Source organism: Panicum hallii, chromosome 6 (genome assembly GCF_002211085.1).
Source record: "Panicum hallii strain FIL2 chromosome 6, PHallii_v3.1, whole genome shotgun sequence".
NCBI lineage: Eukaryota > Viridiplantae > Streptophyta > Magnoliopsida > Poales > Poaceae > Panicum > Panicum hallii.
In genome coordinates this window covers 44,320,782-44,340,596 of record NC_038047.1, presented here as the reverse complement: position 1 = coordinate 44,340,596, position 19,815 = coordinate 44,320,782, and the positions used below count along the sequence as shown (strand labels likewise).

General features: G+C 47.2%; 2 protein-coding genes across 2 annotated transcripts; both read left to right on the top strand.

Annotated features, from left to right (window-relative positions):
- Positions 1-1,084: 1,084 nt before the first annotated feature.
- LOC112897968 (PHD finger protein rhinoceros-like) lies at positions 1,085-6,707 on the top strand. Its single transcript, XM_025966377.1, has 5 exons — positions 1,085-1,447; positions 2,516-3,498; positions 3,734-4,006; positions 4,198-4,289; positions 5,538-6,707. Exons 2-5 carry the CDS (start codon positions 2,542-2,544, stop codon positions 6,451-6,453), a joined length of 2,238 nt encoding a protein of 745 aa, XP_025822162.1. The 5' UTR covers positions 1,085-1,447; positions 2,516-2,541; the 3' UTR covers positions 6,454-6,707.
- Positions 6,708-11,043: 4,336 nt separating this feature from the next.
- LOC112898531 lies at positions 11,044-19,431 on the top strand. Its single transcript, XM_025966869.1, has 7 exons — positions 11,044-11,245; positions 11,325-11,527; positions 11,680-12,121; positions 12,202-12,561; positions 12,646-12,824; positions 12,990-16,259; positions 16,711-19,431. The coding sequence occupies exons 1-7, from the start codon at positions 11,044-11,046 to the stop codon at positions 19,291-19,293; spliced, it is 7,239 nt and encodes a 2,412-aa protein (XP_025822654.1). The 3' UTR covers positions 19,294-19,431.
- The last annotated feature ends 384 nt before the right edge of the window (positions 19,432-19,815 follow it).

Below are 19,815 nucleotides of genomic sequence, written 5' to 3'. Positions count from 1 at the left end.
AATATGATGAAACTATGTAAATGTTTCATTTGGAGATATAGCAACATGATGAATCTTATGAACCACTAGCTGCTGCTACCACATGCATGCATTGTACTGTGTGTGAACCAGGTCAACTGAACCAAGATACTTCTGAACCCTAACTTTCTTTCTTATCCATATGGATTGTTTGCTTCATATACCTACAATTGTTCTTGTTCGATGCAGTTGCCGGTACCGACAGCTCTAGCTAATACGCGATGATAGCAGGCATAATAAAAAGAAAAAAGAAGCAGAATGTATACTCTGGCAGCTGGTTTACCAACCGGCAATACATACATTATAGAGCTAGCAGTTACGAGATCCCTATCAATTATTCATCGGCAGCGACTGCATTATCATCCCGACGCTGACGGAATTGCCTGTACAACCAATCATATCTTGGATTATGCAGCCATCTAGATCATGTTCAAATCGTTTATTTTTCTAAAAAAAAGAAAATTGGTCGGAATTATAACCCATTTTTTTAACGTGCAAAAGAAAGAAAAGAGCTGGAGAGATTATTACAGTATGTAGGAACTCGCTGTTTGTTTAAAATTTGTGAAGTCAAAACGCTGCAGAGTGAAGTGTTGGCAGGTAATCCAGTTCGTGGTTCTCCGTGCAGCCGTTGACCAAACTAGGTTTGACCCTACGTTTTGGTTGCTCCAGGCAAGCAAAGCTTCGAGGCTTCGACAGGGGCTCACGTTCGTTCAGCTGCTCTGACCCATGGATCTCTTACTCAATCTCTCTTTCGACAAGGCGATCTCGAAACAAACCTCCACTATTTCGCCATGATCACGGATAAACATAGCAAAATTAGCAGTAATGAGTCTCGATCACTCAAGAACACGCGCTCATCAAAAGATAGAAAAAGGTTTTTGCCTCTCCTCCACCTCGTCATCGGAACTCCGCTTTGCCCCATGGAAAGCGACGCCGCACCTCAGCACACTCCACCCGCGGCCACTGACTCCACGGGCCCCACCCTTCGCTTTCCACGCAGCCTTTCCACGGCACAGTAGCATCTGTCCTCGTAGCTCGCTGCCCCCCCGCGTGCGCTCTCCTCCCACTCTAGCCTCTTCTCGGCTCTCTTTTAGAGAGAGAGAGAGAGAAGGGCAGAGCAGAGGCGAGAGGAGAGAGAAGCGCAAGGCGCCAGGGCACCGTCTCCTGGCTCGTCTCGCCACCGGTCACCGGTCACCGGTCACCGCCTCCCGGAGCCAACCGGCGGGATTCCGGATGCGACAAGCAGGGCGAGGAGGCCGCTCCTCTTTTTATAGGATCGCAGGCTGCTGAAGCGGTAGCCGCCTCGGGGCGAGTGTTCGGAGGAAGAAGAAGAGACAAGAACCGTCTCCTCCCCGCAGCGAGTGTTCAGACTCCAGAGCAAGGAGCGCGGAGGAGGGGATCGGCCTCGCGGGACTCGGTGGTTTTAGAGGTGCTTGTGTTCTCCACTTCTCCTCAATGCTTCTGCTGCTGCTGCTTCTTCTTCATCGCCTTCTCGATTCCCCCTCTCTAGATTCGTCTTCTTCTGGTCTCCGCTCATTAAAGTGTATCGGAATTTATGACGTTGGTTGGGGCCGTCACAGATTTCGGTTTGTTCCGTCTCTCCTCGATTCCTGCTGCCAAAAATCTTGGCTTCCTGAACAGTTTGGTCTCTGAAGAAGAGAGGTGGTGATTGCTTTGGTTGCTGTCAAGATTGTTTCTTTACTCTCCCTGATGAGTGCAAAGTCTAACATGAGCTCTTGCCCAAGATTTGATTCAGTTCTCAGCCATCTCCATCTGGCAATGTTCGTGTGCATTTTTTTCTTTCGAAAAATAAAACAATTCTAGTACGGAGCCAGCTCGTCGATTCTAGAATGCATGAGATTGGGCATCCGATGTTGTTGGTCCTCGCTGCATCCGCTCGTACTCATCATATATCTTGTTCCGGACTGAATTCAATGTCTTGCAACGAACAACGCCGTCCTTACCCATTGTAGCCACCGTTTCTAGTACACCTATTTATGTTCTGCTTTACTTCACTTCCTTTCAGGTAGTAATGCGTCGTACCGACACTGTATATCGTCTCTTTTCTGGACATCACAACCATCCCCTTTTGCGTTGCTTGGATTTGTCTTGCCTTCTCTGGTTCACAATTGTGTCCTTTTGTTTTTAAAAAATCAATTTTGTTTTCAGATATTCTCTTGTTTTGTATGAGTTCTAGTTCATTTCCTAGCTATTTATCACTGGGTTGCATTTGGTGACAAATGCAACTTTTTTTCTATTCATTGTGACTCAACAAAAATGGTTTGCGACGACATGTTCATTTGGATTTAGTTTGGTGTAAAGCTGCAACCTTTATTTCATTATAGGTAGTTGGGAGATTCACTTTTGCCACGGCTAGCCCAGGTTGTCCACCGTTAGCTCATCATTGTTTTTTTCCCTTTTTTTTTTGACTCCAATGCTTTATGTCCTCTATATGATAAGTGATCACAGTTTCTGAATCGTGCTCAACAATGCGCAGGTAAATGTGCTTTGGGAGCTACAGAAATGGCGTCACTGGTACCCGGGGTCCTTCTCAAGCTCCTCCAGCACATGAACAGCGATGTCAAGGTCGCAGGCGAGCACCGGTCATCCCTTCTTCAGGTTATCAGCATCGTTCCGGCACTTGCAGGGAGTGATCTGTTCACCAACCAGGGGTTCTACCTCAAGGTGTCTGATTCGTCGCATGCAACATATGTTTCCCTCCCGGACGAGCAGCATGACCTCATTTTGAGCGACACAATTCAGCTGGGGCAGTTCATCCATGTAGACCGTTTCGAGGCAGCCACTCCGGTACCAATCTTGAGGGGAGTCAGGCCAGTTCCAGGCCGGCATGCTTGTGTCGGCAATCCAGAGGATCTTGTGGTGACCAGCTCCTCTAGTTTTCTTGGCAGCAAGAAGGCCCAACCATCCATCAATGGCAATTCAAAGGATGGTGGTGCTTTGTCACTGGAGAAAGAGCAGAGCAAGTTAGAGAAGATAAATGCTTCTGTCAAGAACAATGGGACAGAAAGCAAGAAACCCCAGCTCACCAAGTCGAACTCTTCACTCTCGAAACAAGCACTCAATAGCCTTACATCAGATAAGAAAGACGTAGTTAGCTCAAAGCCAAAATCTACCACCGTGAGGTCCATGCCGTCATCTCCGACCAGCGTCCATTCTCTGCCTGCATCATTTGATAAATTCTCAAATGACATGAAACAAAGAACAAAAACGAAAGGAGCAGAGAAACCGTCACCATCTAGGCTATCCTTGTTAGAAAAGGCTGCTTCCGTTTTGAAGGCTACTACGGCAGGGAGAAAGTCCTCCGTAAGTAATTCACTTAGTAACACCATACTGAGCATTGAATCAGGACCAAAGGCCTTGAGAAGAAGCTGGGAAGGGAATCCAGATGCAAAAGGCAAAGGCAATTCAGATTCAAAGCCTGCCAAAGTTGAGAAGAAGTCTGAGAACAGGAGCTCTTCGGTATGTGTGGACAATGCTTTGTCATATATGGGTATATAAATGTGTTGTTGTTAAATATTTGTCAAGTTTTTACCAGTATATAGGATCTACAACTAACCTGAAAATATTTGTTGCATTTTTGGAACATGTAGATCATAGTATTACTTAAACTCATCATTGATCCTATTAATGTCCGTCACCAATTCACCATACAGTTTCTTTGATAAATGATCTTTGTCAATTCTTCTGTGACCAGACTCCAAGACGGAAACCAGTAGTAGAAGAGAAGCCATTGCATAAGGATGACAGTAAGATTCAGACTCCACCCAGGAAGAGTTCAGCAAGTGCTCCTGCAGATGATTCTGACAAAATTGTGAATAAGCATTCTTCTCCTATAAGGAGGACATCTGGTGTTTTAAGCAACCCAAATATCACAAATCTAGTGAAGGTTGCTGTGAATAGCAAAAAATTGACAGATGCTAACACTTCATGGACAGCGCTTCCTCCATCACTTGCTAAATTAGGAAAGGTAGGAGTGAACTCCCTTTTTGTTTGCCGCTTAGTCCATTTGTTGCTGTTAACAGTTGTATCCATTTTAAAAGCAAATAAGCTCTAGCAATACATTATGTTAGCCAAAGAAGAGAGGATGATATATCTTTTAGCCTGTGGTAGTTGAATGCTTCATATTTATTCGTGCTTAATGAGATATTGTTGTAACAGGAGCTTTTGAAGTACAGGGATGCGGCACAAATGGCTGCTGTTGAAGCCATGCAAGAAGCTTCTGCGGCAGAGAGCCTTCTTCGCTGTTTAAGGTAATTTTCCATGCACATTAACCAGTATGATCATGCCATTACAGAATTTGTATGTAGTTTAAGGCGTCTGAAACTGCATTTCAAGGCACTGTTGGCACAATTGCTTCTGAGATCACAAAATGTGGGTAAACAATGACGAATGGTTCTTGTTACTCTGAATGACTCAGAAATATTCCTGCCCTGAGCTGCTCCCTTTTTCCTTCAGCTGATTATACCTTAGTAATTTTTATTTTCAATGGCACTTCTTCTGTATTTAGATATACAAGAAAGTAATAATTGTCGAATAATTATTGGATTCATGCTTTGAGATACCACTACAGCATGCTATTTTGTATGGTAGTCAAATAGTACTGTAAAAATATAGAGGCAAGGATCCTGGATTTTATTGGAACATGCCATGTACCTAGCAGCCTGGCACCTGATGTTAACACCTTTTAAAATAGATATTGATTACAGAAAAGTGCTAAGTGTTGATATGTGTGCTCTAAGAGTATGTCATAACCCTGGCCAGAGTGTTGTAAATATTATCCATTGAGAAGTATATAGCCATGCTTTACATGGCTTATAATAGCCGACAGTTTGGATAGTGGTTGGTTCTCTTGATGTCTATTTCAATTCTCACATGGCTCCTAAATTATTTTTCCACGATATTCCGCTGGTATCACACTCCAAGTGTCATAGCTCTAGCTGTCATGCATGATTTGATGATGCTATCACCTACTCCCATCTTTGTTTCGTCTCCCTTTGACCAGGAATGGACTTGCCATTATGCCCATGCACATGTTTATATTTCAGACTGCTCATTGCACCCGTGTTCCTTTGCTCTGCCGACAATCTAAACAATTTTACTGAATGGCTGAACCACCGAACATTGGAGTCCGTGCTTTGTACGGATGGCCAGCTGACCAGCATCTCTTGTCACAATATTTTGCCAAGGAAAGAGTGATCCAATTTGTACTGGCCACTGCAATGTCTGTCCTATTGACAGCAGTATGAAACTGTTAAGTGGAAAGCAGTATGAAACCAACAGTTTTTTACTTCACTTCTAGTTCTGATCAGTGGTAATTGTGAATCTGTCCTGTTCTAGCCTTGATCAAAATCTGAATTTTACTGATGCACGTTAGCTGTTGTTATGTTCTTACAGAACAGTAATGCAAAATTCAGGTTTCTGCAATTTAATTTTGCTGTTACTCATATCAATAGCACTGTTGCAGTGGGAATTTGACCTCATCTTGTTGCTCTGAGCAGCTCATATGCGGAGGTGAGCTCGTCGGCGGAGGAGCAGAATCCACAACCAGCCGTGGAGCAGTTCCTTGCTCTGCATGGAGCTCTCTCCCGCGCCACCGTCGTTACTGAGTCGCTAACCAAGGCCACAACCACGGCCTCCACCTCGACGTCACCAGACCGATCAGCAGCCGGCGACACATCCACCGCTGACGAGGAGACCCTGGCTGTCGCTGCGGAGCGCCGTCGCCGGGCAGCTTCCTGGGTGGGCGCCGGGCTCGCCACCGACCTCTCCGCCTTCTCCCTCTATAACCTCAAACCGGCCCCCGCCAACATCGTCTCCCCGCTGGCCGTCGTGCTTGTCGACGAGTCAGCGAAACCGGCGGCGGCGGCGGCGAAGGCGTCGCCGCCCGCAAAGTCGCGGCTGTCACCGGCAAAGGGGAAGGTGAGGTCGGGTTCTGCCGCCGCGGCCGCGGCCGCTGCTGCGGCTGCTGCTCTAGTGCCACCGCCGGAGTGGGAGCGGGGTGGCGGCGCGGAGGAGCGGGGCGAGCTGGCGCGGCGGCTCGGGGAGGAAGCCCGGGGGTGGTTCCTGTCGTTCGTGGAGCGGTTCCTGGACGCGGACGTCGCGGCGGCCGCGCCGTGGGACCGCGACCGCGCGGCCCGGATGCTCCCGCAGCTGAAGCGCGTCAACGACTGGCTTAGTGAGATCGGGAAGCCCGCGGAGACGCCATCGCAACAGCACCCGCCCTCGGACGCGGACGGCGAGGCCGCGGCGCCCGCCCCGAACGGCGGCGCGGCCAGCGGCGTGCCGGAGGAGACGATAGAGCGGCTGAGGAAGAAGATCTACGAGTACCTCCTCACCAACGTGGACTCCGCCGCCGCCGTGCTGGGCGGCGGCGAGGCCGCGCCGGCGCCGGTGGCGAACGGGAAGAAGGGGTGACGTGCGTCCTGCGGTCCTAGTGTTCAGGCGGGCAGTGCCGCGAAGGCTCAATTTGGCCGTTAACTTGGATGGGCTGGCCGAAACATGGGCCGGTATGGATTCAAATGTACAAAATGGGCTGGATTGACATTGTAGTGGTGTTTTTTTTGGTGTGTTTTTTCTTGGTGGGTGCTTGAAAATATTACAGAAAACTTAGAAATGAAAATGGATGGTGACTAAGATGATATGCAGATATAGAAAAATGTTTTCTGTCATCTAAAAGAGGATATGTGTTGCTGCACTGTTTTGCCTAAAATCTTTTATCTCTACTATATGAAAATGATTCCTTGATCCGTTAATGGAAGTTCTAATCGAAGTCCAGGTGATGTATATTAAGTTAAGGGTCCGAAACTATTTAAAATTCGTATTTGGCGAGTAAAAATAGAAAAAGATCGAAGTGCTCAACCGACGTATACTTATGTTAAAAAAATATATATGGTGTATAATATATATATATATTTACATACTATTCAATATATGGTTATATGTATGGTGTATAATATATATATATATATTTACATACTATTTAATATATGGTTTTTGTAGCAACGTACGGATATATTTGCTAGTATCGTGAAAAATACGGTTAGTTTGGCGCGCTAGACTCGGAGACTTTGATCGAACCATTGCTCCATAGAAAGGACTCATCATCAAGCAAAGCGAGGACAAACACAACACAAGCAAAGTAGGAGGCCGGATCGGAGAGGATGATCCCAGCGATTAATCCCTTTGGGCAGACCGCCCGGCCGGAAGCCAAGCCAGAGCATGTCGCCGTCCCGTCCGACACGGCCAACGCCGCCGGGCGTCTCCGCCTCGTAGGATACGCGGGGGATCCGAGTCACCCGCCCCGCATATACCGGCATATCTCCCCCCGGCTTCGTCGCGCTGCGGCGCCTCCCCGGCGTCGCGTCCAAGCGGCGCCCGGCCGAGCGCCGCCGCCGGATGCCGGGACGATGCCCGTAATATGCTCTGGCTCACGCGTTCCTCTGCCTGGAACCTTTCGGTCGGCAGCAGATTAGCTCGGCGCGTCTTTGTTCCCCTTCTCTTTGATCTCTTTGTTAGCAAGGGTCAACGACAGCGTCGGCTACACTGACTGTATCAACGGAGGGGAACAGGCCAATCGGAGCATGATCTTTGTCGCATCCTAGCTGTCCCTGCAATGGAGAACAAATGGAAAAAACATCTGATCCGAGGTCGGGGAAGACGCAAACTACAAACATGATCTCTTTGGAAGAATAATGCAAGGCTTTGATAAATAATAACTTCTGCTCCCTCCATTCAAAATTCAAATTATTAGTCGTTTTGGTTTTTCTAGATTTATAAACTTTTATATTAAAATTTTATATATGACGTTTCGGCAAAGCAATGGTTGATAAAGTCATGTTTCTTATATTAGCGAGACAAAAGTATTAGGGGCGAAGAAGCTGGTGGCAAAACTGCACTATTTTGTTTCATTGGACACAGAGAGCTGAGAACATGTTTTACCGTGGTGCACCTGCACCAGGAAGCATAACGTAGCTTCTTCCTCTCATTCGAATTTGTTCTTAAATTCTCAGAATGAAGTCTTGATATCTAACGATAATTAGAGAAGCAGTATCATTGCGTCGTAACATAAAGTAAAGAATGTTTAGGTTGCTAACTGCCTAAGCAAGATCGTGTCTGCCTCTTCTTTATCCCGGCGATGCATCAGCCTCTTTTGCTTGCATAAAAGAAAAGGTGCAGATAAATTAAACTGTGAGGTGCTCCGTAGAGTACGGCGAACGTCCGAAGCCACGCCTTCGCACCAGGATGTTCTTGCTGGTGCTTCGGTTTTAACACGTCCAGCACTTCGCTTCTGATGTTCACGAGGTCACTTTAGTTTCTTTCCCTTTTTTTTTTGTACTTTTCATCCGTTTGCAACCTTACTGATGAGCATGCTACTACCTTTTTTGTATGCTTGGTCTTCTTTGGGATATCCATGGATCTAGTACCGGCTCACCAATCATGGTTTCTTGTTTCTTGTAAAATATAAGTGGCAATTGTAAAGCTAATCTTCTACGGCATTAAGCTAGAGATTGTTTTATGAATACAATGCACTAGATGTGTAAAAAAGGCTTTGTATGTGCGTCTTTGTTGTCTAAGAAAAGCACAAACGTGATACTCACGTAGGCACTTGTGTAAGAACTTGTTGATTCTTTTTTTTCATAAAAAGGGGAGCAGTACAAAGACACTACTTGTGAGGTGTCAGTACGATATGATGAGGACTTGCAAAGTACAGAGACCAACAGCACAAGACCAACAAATTTTCTTTTCGTTGCTTGAGCCACATGTTTCTTTTTCACTGCGCACCCCATAAGCCAATATAATACATGTGTGCCCGTCCCCTCAAAGCCATGCAACTAATAACTTTCTACGTCATTTACCAGCGATAGTTTCAAAGGACGGGGATCGACATTGGGCAAAATAAGGTCAATTTGGCGAACCTGATGTGACGTTGCTAGTAAAATCGGGTCAAAAATACTCGTCAAATGCTCCCCAAATAACCGTGAAATTTCCGAAAAGGACATGAGGAAACGATATTCAAAACTTTCGAACGGATCTCTGTATAAATGGACTGGACCTCTTTGGATATCTACCATTTCTAGTGTACCCCCGAATTGGAGAAGAAAAATTCAAAAATTTACCGTGCCGGGCCCCACTCTCCTTCCTCCTCCTCCCACCCGTTCGTTGCCAGGCCGGAAAGCTACGTTGCGGCCGGCCGGCGGAGGCCACAACCCCGCACCCGCCGGTAACTTCCGCGGGGCGGGAGCGAGTTCACCACGAATATGCCCGCCAGCCCCCTTGGCCGTAACTCCGCGGCCGCGGGGTCGCCATCGCCGCCGGGTCGCGGTGCGACCCCCCCGTCCCCGCTTGTCGCGACGCCCTTGGCGCGGCGGGGGAATCTGCGCGGGCTTAAATACACCGCCCTGAGGTCACCCCGCCCATGCCACCACCACGCACCCGGACGACCACGACGCCGCCCTTCGCCAAGGGAGCAGACATTTGGCGCCAACCCGCCTTTCCCTTCGCCTCAGGGAGCTGCCATTTGGCGCCAACCCGCCGCGCTTCCTCGCCACTCCGGCAGAGAGGTACGGGTCCCTGCTCCCTCCTTGGAGACGAGGGACGACGACCCGTCGACCCCTGCTCCGCCCTCCTTGCTATACCTATATTTGCTCTAGCCATTGCGCTTGCTTGTTCGCGTATGTGCTCGAACCTGGGGATGTGACCGAGGCACGCCGTCTGCATCGCGCAGGCGGGGGGTCTCAGCGGCCTGGCAGGCACCATCTTCATCGGGTCAGTCATCGATTATCCCAAGTAATTAGGTTTTCATGTCATTAGGACGTTAGTTCCTACGGGGTGTTGATGTAAGATGTAGCATTTGGTAATCAGAGCAGCTAGCCTAATGCTTGAAGCCTAGTGACTCTTGTTAATTGATTATGCCTCGGTTAGTGATGGATCAGCACTGTTTTGGCCCTTAACTGATTAAGGGTCGAATTATCCTCTGCTCCACCTGGCGATATGATCGCACATTCAAGTGTGCACCATGTGTCTTTTACTTCTGAATTTGTACTAGTAATTTAATAGGTTATTCTGATTAGCCTTTTTCATTTGTTCTTTCAGTTATTTTATTTTGGGTTTAATTTTAGAATATCTTTCCTTTTTTTGGATTGGGGTTGCAAATGTGCAATACCATAGTAATGTGATATGGAAGTGCTGTACATGGCATATCTCATCCCTTGTTCTGTTCTTCGTGTTCTTCCTTGGCGGTCTGCTTTTTTGTTGCATTTGCTCAATGCTCTTCTTGGCTGCTACTGGTACCTGAGGCATGCTAGCAATGATCTGTTTTCCCCTTGATTTGCTGATATTGTTTAATTGAATAGAACTCTGTTGTTGGTGCAGTTGTCTGAATGGAGATGAGCGTGGAATTTTTAGTCTGAACAACACCGTGCTTAGTTTCATTCGGTATGGTCACACATATTGAATAAGTACGTTTGTCAAAGTTGAATCCCATTTGATGGCTTCTGCTACAGCGCTGATTCACCTTGCAATGCCCTTGCCGGTTATCTTAGCCTAATTGCATCATATTGATATGAGCTAGTACATTATGCTTGATGTTATTCTTGACAGTACAATTTGATGATTTATGCCTGCATTGGCTTTAGCTAATCATCATGTCATATTAAAGTGACACCACAACCACTTCACAATAGTTATTTGGCAATTGCATGCTGGTCAACAAGCTGCTGTTTCATGCAGTAACATTTCTATTCACTATCATAGGATAGACATTTCACATGAGGAAACAAATTAACAATGTCCTATTGGCTCCTTGATATGTTAATTACAATGGGAGCTGACATATCCTGAAGTTATAGTTTTGAAGTAATAATTTGTTAAGAGGAATGCAAGTCAGCTTGTCCAAAGTTCCTCTGTTCATAAGTGGATATCCCAGAAATGAATGAGTGCTAATGTTGCATTGTTTTTCTATATAAATTTCACAGGTGATTTATTAAGGACCACAATAGGTCAAAAATGGATCCAGGAAAATCAGTTGATGAGAAATTCAGCAAGTTGCATACAAGATTACCTGTAGACACTAGGATTGGCATAGTTGGAGCAGGGCCAAGTGGCTTATCAGCAGCATATGCACTAGCTAAGCTAGGATATCACAATGTAACTGTGTTTGAGAAATGCCAGAATGTTTCAGGGATGTGCGAGTCCATTGACATCGAAGGTGAGGAACTTAATTATTGCACTCTTATTCAATTTTCCTGTTGTCTGAATATTCACTCATCAATGGCATTGATATTCAGGAAGGACGTATGATTTGGGAGGACAAGTTATAGCAGCAAACAGTGCCCCTGTTATAACTCACCTGGCAAAGGAACTAGGTTCTGAATTTGAAGAGATGGATTCACACAAGCTTGCTCTGATTGACAGCAAAACAGGAAACATAAGAGATCTTGAAGTGGCTGAGGACTATGTATCCATGGTATCTCTGACGCTAAAATTACAGGTAAGTTGTTCTAGAATAAGTTCTACTAGTTGTAACTGGGTCAAAAGGAACATGATTTTCAGTGCCAAAAACTCTATTTGCTTAGTCGACCTCACTGTTGGGTAGCCTTTCTTTCTTTTGCTGATATGTGTGTTCCTTGGTAATTCTTATAGGATGAGGCAAATAGGTCAGGGCGAGTGGGAATTCATGCTGTCAGTGGATTGGCCTCAGATCCAACTCTTGAGTTCTTGAAGCAACATGGATTGAGTTCAGTGCCAAAATCTGTAGCATACGGTTACACTGCTTCTGGCTATGGTTTTGTTCAAGACATGCCATATGCTTTCATACAGGAGTTTACTAGAACCTCTATGGCTGGCAAGATCCGGCGTTTCAAGCATGGTTACATGAGCTTATGGGAGAAACTTAGTCAGTCATTACCGTTTGAAGTTCTTTGTGGCACGGAGATTCTGAGAGTCAAGCGTGACAGCTGCGGCGCAAGTGTACATATCAAGAACAACAATAATGACATAGAAGTTAGGGAGTTTGACAAAATCATATTGTCAGGTTCTATTGCTTTCAAGAATGGTAAAACATATCGATCTTTGAGTCTGACCGGTAAGCATGATTTAAATTCACCTTGCCTTTGATTGGAGCTAGTATTCCAAATATCTGAATTTATATGCCTTCTTGTTCAGATGGAGAAAATGAAGTGGTAGAATTGAATGATCTTGAAAGAGAACTATTCAGTAAGGTACAGACAATTGACTACTATACTACTGTTGTTAAGATTGAAGGATTTGAGCACATGCCAAAGGGCTTTTACTACTTTGGAGAATACATGGAGGATCCAACAACAATAGGGCATCCAGTGGCAATGCAAAGATTCTTTGCTGACACAAATGTTTTCTTGTTCTGGTCTTATGGGAATTCAGCAGACATCAAGGGGTCATATGTGGCTAAGTGTGTAACTAATGTTGTGACTTCTATGGGGGGAACTGTGCAAAATGTGCTTTTACAGCGGCGATTCAAGTATTTCCCTCATGTCAGCAGTGAAGGTATAGGTCGACAAGGTGTTGCCTCTGATTACCAAATAATTTAATTTTCCTGCATTCCAACAGCAATGATTTCCTGCATTGCAGACATGAAAAATGGATTCTACGAGAGGGTGGAGTCTCAGTTGCAAGGCTTTCAGAACACTTACTATGTTGGAGGTCTGCTGGCATTTGAGCTAACTGAAAGAAATGCATTATACTCCATTTCGTCTGTTTGTAAACACTTTGCCATTGGCAGTGAGCTACCCCCGATTCCTTATGTTAAGGTGAGCTAGAAATACTGTCCTGATATACTTCAAGTATTTTTGAACTTCTATTGCCAAAAGGAGTTGTTCTTCCGAAACATTATATGCTTTCTATAAAAGCAGGGTTGATCCTTCTTCAAAAAAAAAAGGAATTGTGCTTACGTTTGTCAATACTTGTTTATGCAGAGATTGTTTCCTCTGTCCATAAGAAATCCTTCACCTCCTAGAGATATTGGTGAGCTTGAAGGGGTTGAATTCCCCGATCTTCCATCCCTGGATGGATATTTGCAATACTGGGGAACTCATAAAGTCACTGCAAAGAAGGTTATCTACACTTGGATCAATGAAGAAGGGAAGATCATGAATCGTAGAACCTACCAAGAGCTTCATGATAATGCATCTCACATTGCGTATAAACTATTGACAAGCACGAAGCCTATTATAAAGCCTGGTGACAGAGTTCTCCTTATTCATCTACCTGGTTTGGAGTTTGTTGATGCATTCTTCGGATGCATTAGAGCAGGAGTTATACCAGTCCCAGTTTTGCCCCCTGACCCAATGCAAAGGGGTGGTCAAGCGCTTCTGAAAGTTGAGAATGTCTCTAAGGTGTGCAATGCTGTGGCAATTCTATCCACCTCTTCATACCATGCTGCAGTACGCGCAGGCTATGTCAAGAATATTGTCACTCTAGCAAAGAGTGCTCAGAAATGCTCAGCTCAGTGGCCTGACCTCCCATGGATTCACACTGACTCATGGATAAAGAACTACCGGCGAAGTCCAGACAGCTACAACTTAGAAAGTGCTGAATCTATGATTACCAAGCCCCAGCCAAGTGAATTGTGCTTTCTACAATTCACTTCGGGTTCCACTGGTGATGCCAAGGGTGTGATGATAACACATGGTGGACTAATCCACAATGTGAAGATGATGAAGAAGCGATATAGAAGTACCTCAAAAACTGTCCTTATCAGTTGGCTTCCACAGTACCATGACATGGGTCTCATAGGGGGTCTTTTCACTTCTCTTGTGAGTGGAGGAACTTCCATTCTGTTTTCACCAATGACATTTATCAGAAACCCCCTCCTGTGGCTGCAAACAATAAATGACTACCATGGAACACACAGTGCAGGTCCAAACTTTGCATTTGAACTGGTGATAAGACGGCTTGAGGCCGAGAAGAACAAAACTTATGACCTTTCTTCAATGATCTTTATCATGATTGCAGCAGAGCCAGTAAGGCAAAAGACCATCAAAAGGTTCGTAGAGTTGACCCAACCTTTCGGCTTTTCTGAAGGTGTACTTGCTCCTGGATACGGCCTGGCTGAGAACTGTGTCTTTGTTAGCTGTGCCTTTGGTGAATGCAAGCCCATTTTCATAGATTGGCAAGGAAGAGTTTGTTGTGGGTATGTTGATCCAGATGATACAGATATTGTCATCAAAATTGTTGACGTAGACTCTTTGACAGAGCATCAGGAGGATGGTGCTGAGGGTGAGATATGGATCAGCAGTCCTAGTTCTGGAGTTGGTTATTGGAACAATAAGGAAATAAGCCAGAAAACCTTTTGCAATCAGCTTAAGAATTACCCTAACAAAAATTTCACAAGAACTGGTGATTTAGGACGGATCATCGGTGGTAAACTTTTTATTACAGGAAGGATCAAAGATCTTATCATTGTTGCTGGTAGAAATATTTATTCTGCAGATGTGGAGAAGACAGTGGAAGGTTCTTCTGATGTCCTTCGACCGGGCTGTTGTGCTGTTGTTGGTGTTCCTGAGGAAGTTTTAACCCAGAAAGGCATCTCAGTTCCTGATTCTTCTGATCAGGTTGGACTTGTCGTGATCGCTGAGGTTAGGGAGGGTAAAGCAGTCTCTGAAGATATCGCAGATAACATCAAAACACGTGTAGCGGAGGAGCATGGAGTAACTATTGCATCTGTCAAGCTTATCAAACCTAGAACCATATCCAAGACAACATCCGGGAAAATACGGAGATTTGAGTGCATGAAGCAGTTTGTTGATAATACTCTTAGCTTGGCAAATAGTAACCATATATCTAAGAGGAAGTCTCTTTTTCGTTCTCTCACTACAGGAACTGGCATGGAAATCAGGAGGCCCTCCTTGAAGCAGACTGTTGATCCCACTGTTCGCCCTCAGACCAGAAGCAAAGTGAAAAACTTCATGGAGATTATTGAGTTTTTAATACAATTAGTATCAGATCAAACAGGCATTCCAAAGGAGAAAATTTCCCCAACTGACAGCCTACCTTCCTATGGCTTTGATTCGATTGCAGTGGTCCGAGCAGCACAGAAGCTCTCAGATTTTCTTGGTACACCTGTTGGAGCAATTGACATCTTTACTGCAAGCTGCATTTCAGAGCTTGCTAACTTCTTGGAGAATCTGGTGCATAAGTCGCAACCACAGCTGGCACCTCAGCCCATAGGCAAAGTGAAAATGTCCAAGGAGATTATTGAGTTTTTGAAACAGATAGTATCAGATCAAACAGGCATTCCAAAGGACAAAATTTCTCCAACTGACAGTCTACCTTCTTATGGTTTTGATTCAATCACAGTGGTCCGAGCAGCACAGAAACTCTCAGATTTTCTTGGTATTCCTGTTGGAGCCATTGACATTTTTACAGCAAGCTGTATTGATGAGCTTGCTACCTTCTTGGAGAATTTGGTGCACAAGTCACAACCACAGTTGGAACCTGATGTATCTTGCTCCGCTGAGGATGAGAATCTAGTGATTATAGATGCCAGTAGTTCAGATCTCAGTGTGTTTGCTACTGGGACCCTCCAGCTCTTGGCTCTTACCTATGTATGTTTTATCCTGTTACTCCCAGCATATATTGCAAGTTCGATGTATATGGGCATGCTATCTTCGGTCAGTCTGGTGAAATTACCACTGCTGAGCTATCTTAGTTCTTTGGTCCTGGCACCCATTGCATGGATATGTTATGCCTTGTTCACCTCATTATCCCTGTCTATCTTGGGGAAGTCATTCCTTCAGCCAAATTATGTTCTAACCCCTGATGTTTCGATATGGTCAGTTGATTTTGTGAAATGGTGGGCACTAAACAAGGCGCAATCATTAGCAGCAAACATGCTAGCTGTGCATCTAAAGGGTACAATCTTCTTGAATTACTGGTTCAAGATGCAAGGAGCTCGGATTGGGTCATCTGTTGTCATTGACACAATAGACATCACTGACCCATCCTTACTAGCAGTCGCAGATGGTGCAGTGGTTGCAGAAGGTGTTCTCATTCTGGGCCATGAAGTCCGTAATGAAGTGCTGAGTTTTAGGCATGTCAAGATTGGCCAGAAGGCATCAATCGGCCCTTATGCTGTTCTCCAGAAGGGCACCATTGTGCACAATGGTGTTGTGGTTCCACCGTTGCAAAAGACGGAACAAGGGAAATTGACATATCTGGCTAGCAAAACTTCTGCATGCATGAAGGTAACTAGAAATAGTTGAATTTATACACTAAGTACTTGTTCTAATAACCTAATATATTAAGGAATAAAACAAGTAGAATTTTAGTTGGTTTTTTCTACGCATAGATCTTGTGAACCTTTCCTCACCTCTTGTGTCATTGATGAAGTTACTGGCAATTTGCGTTGCCTACTGCCCAGTACAACAACTAGAGGTAATATTTTTGAGACATAACAAGGGACAGATAAATTTTATAACAAAGGCCATAGAAAATAAAGACAATGTAAAGGTGTACTGTTGTGCACAAACGAGATCTTTTTCTCTGTTTTTTTATCTTGATATCTGATGATATTGGAAATTCTCTTCTGCATCTGCAAAACATGCTCTGCCATTTTCAGCACCATTTTCCTCATATCTGTGTCTGTACAACTGAAGAATATTTTTTGTTATGTTATTTTTTGTCCATCTATTGCAGGAAGAAGCAAGGATAGCAGACATGGCATTTGAACACCTTGTTAGCATCTATGCAGTAGGCTTCCTGGGTGCTCTTTCAAGTGCAACAGTCTTCATGCTGTACAGCCACTTCTCTGGTACCACGACTTCACTTCAGAACTTCTCCTTTGCATGTATTGCTGGTGCCTTCCACTGGTTACCAGCTGTCATTGCTGCTTATGCTGTGATTGTCCGGGAGACAACCATGAGCCCAGTGTCATCTGCTCTCCTCCTCGCCTTCGCCTACTTGAGCTATGGGATCATCCTCAGCCTTCTCACCAGTATCACCAAGAAAGCTCTTGCTACAAGGTCAGGGGCCAAGAATAAGGATATTGCAAGTTTGATCCAGCGGCGCATAACCATCGCTGCGCACCTCAGATTTGCAAAGATGCTATCTGGAACAGAAGCCTTCTGCATGTATTTGAGGCTTCTCGGAGCAAATATTGGCAGGCATTGCTCTATCCGAGCCATCAATCCAGTGGCAAATCCTGAGCTGATCAGCATCGGCGATGGGGTCCATCTAGGTGATTTCTGCAATATTGTTCCAGGGTTCTACTCGAAAGGGTTTGCCAGTGCGGTGATAAAGGTCCAGGACAACACTGTGGTTGGCAGTGGCAGCTTGCTCCTCCCTGGCTCAGTCCTCCAAGAGAATGTCATCCTGGGAGCACTCTCTGTCGCACCACAGGGTTCGGTTCTCCAGCAAGGCGGCGTCTATGTCGGCGCACAGTCTCTGACCTTGGTGAAGAACACCTTGATCGAAGAAGATGAGCGGATTGAAGAGATGGACCCGGTGTACAAGAAGATTGTTGGGAACCTTGCGGCCAACCTGGCCATCACTACCATGAACGTCAAGTCAAGATACTTCCACCGCATTGGCGTCAGTGGGCGGGGCGTCCTGAGGATGTACCAAGACATCCCTTCCCTGCCCAAGCACAAGATATTTGGCGCCGGCAAGTCTTTCCCGGTGATCGTCCGGCACAGCAACAGCCTCAGCGCAGACGACGACGCAAGGCTCGACGCACGCGGTGCGGCGGTGCGGATCCTCTCGGACGACGGCGAGGTGCCTCTTCTTGACCTTACCCTGAAGAGCGGGAAGGCGTTCTACGCGCGCACCATCGCCGACTTCGCCACCTGGCTCGTCTGCGGCCTGCCGGCGAGGGAGGAGCAGGTGAAGCAGGCGCCGCACATCCGCGACGCCGTCTGGGGCTCCCTGCGGAACACCCACTCGTACACCGTGCTGCACTACTACTCCAACATCTGCCGGCTGCTGCGGTTCGAGGACGGCAAAGAGATGTATGCCAAGTTCAAGCTTCGCCCGGCGGACAAAGACGTATCGGAGGACTCCGGCCAAGTGGTGCCGCGGGGCATCCTGCCGCCAGAGACCGGCGCCATCCCGAGGGACGCCGACGACACGCGCCCGCTGCTCTTCCTCGCCGACGACTTCCGGCGCAAGGTGGAGGCCCCCGAGGGCGTGCGCTACGTCTTCCAGCTGCAGCTCAGGGATGTCCCCGCCGACAGCGCCGCCCGTGACGCCGCCCTCGACTGCACACAGCCGTGGGACGAGGCCGAGTTCCCGTACATCGAAGTCGGGGAGATCAGACTCGCTAGCAATGTCCCGACGGAGGAGACGGAGAAGCTAGAGTTCAACCCGTTCCTGCGGTGCCCGGAGGTGGACGTGATTCCGGCGACGTCGTGCACGCAGAGCGCGTCCATCGACCACGGGCGCTCGCTGGTCTACGAGATCTGCCAACGCCTGCGGAACGGCGAGCCGCTGCCGGCGTCGTGGCGGGCGTTCCTGGACCAGTCGGACACCAAGATCGACCTGTCAGGCTGCCCGGTCATGGCGGCGACGCGCTCGAGCTCGAACGTCCGCCATGCCGCCACCAAGGTGACGCTGGCGAGGACATGGTACCAGGCGCTCTGGGCCACGCTGTGCCAGCCACTTCTGCAGACGCTCGTGCCGTACTTCACCATGGGCCTGGTCATCTTCCTGCCCCTCCGGGGCCTCCTCGCCGTGTCCACGGCCGTCGGCACGCCACTGTACTGGTCCCTGCCCGTCTTCTGGGTCACGTCGGGCGTCGCCGCGATGGCCACCTGCGCCGCAGCGAAGTGGGCCCTGGTCGGCCGCAGGGCCGACGGCGACGCGGTGCACATCTGGGCGCCGGCCGTGTTCCTGGACACGGTCTGGCAGGCCGTGCGCACGGCCGCCGGGGAGTACTTCGCGGAGCTGACGCCCGGGTCCGTGCTGTTCGCGGCGTGGATGCGGGCGATGGGCGCGTCCGTGGCGGCGGGCGACGGCGTGTACGTGGACTCCATGGGCGCGCTGCTGAACCCGGAGATGGTGCGGCTGGAGCGCGGCGCGAGCGTGGGGCGGGACGCGCTGCTGTTCGGGCACGTCTACGAGGGCGAGGGCGGGGAGGTGAAGTTCGGCGCGGTGCACGTGGGCGAGGACGGCTTCGTGGGCAGCCGCGCCGTGGCGATGCCGGGCGTCAGGGTCGACGACGGCGGCTGCCTCGGCGCCCTGGGGCTGGCCATGAAGGAGGAGATCGTGAGGAACAGGATGTAGCAGGGCAGCGATTGAGGAAGGCCACGGGCATCATCGGTGATGCATGCATTTCTTTCTCTTTGGGTTTGAGCTGCAGCGCTGCTGCTGTTCTGCGCTTCTATAGTTTTTTATTACTACTATGTCTCTGATAGTTATACACGTAGGATCGTATATACTAGTGATGGTATGATCAATAAGTGGCCACAAATAATCGAATGTGAGCTACAAGTGTACTCCGAGTTTTTTTTCCAAGCCTACTTATCTCCTAATAAGAATTGGCTCTTTTCGAATGCACGCTACGTCCATGTATCATCGACAAATTACAGTCTACACACATACTGTAGTGTTTGTGGCACATTACGATTCAATGAAAATTGAACAAATTCCATTTAGATAATCGTATCATTTATTAGCAAACATGTCCAGATCAAACATCAAATAGAAGTAAAGTGATTGCCAGCAACTCACCCTCGCAGCATTCAGAGTTCACCTAATAATAAACACATAAATCTCCTCCTGTGTAGTCCTTCTGATATCAGTGAG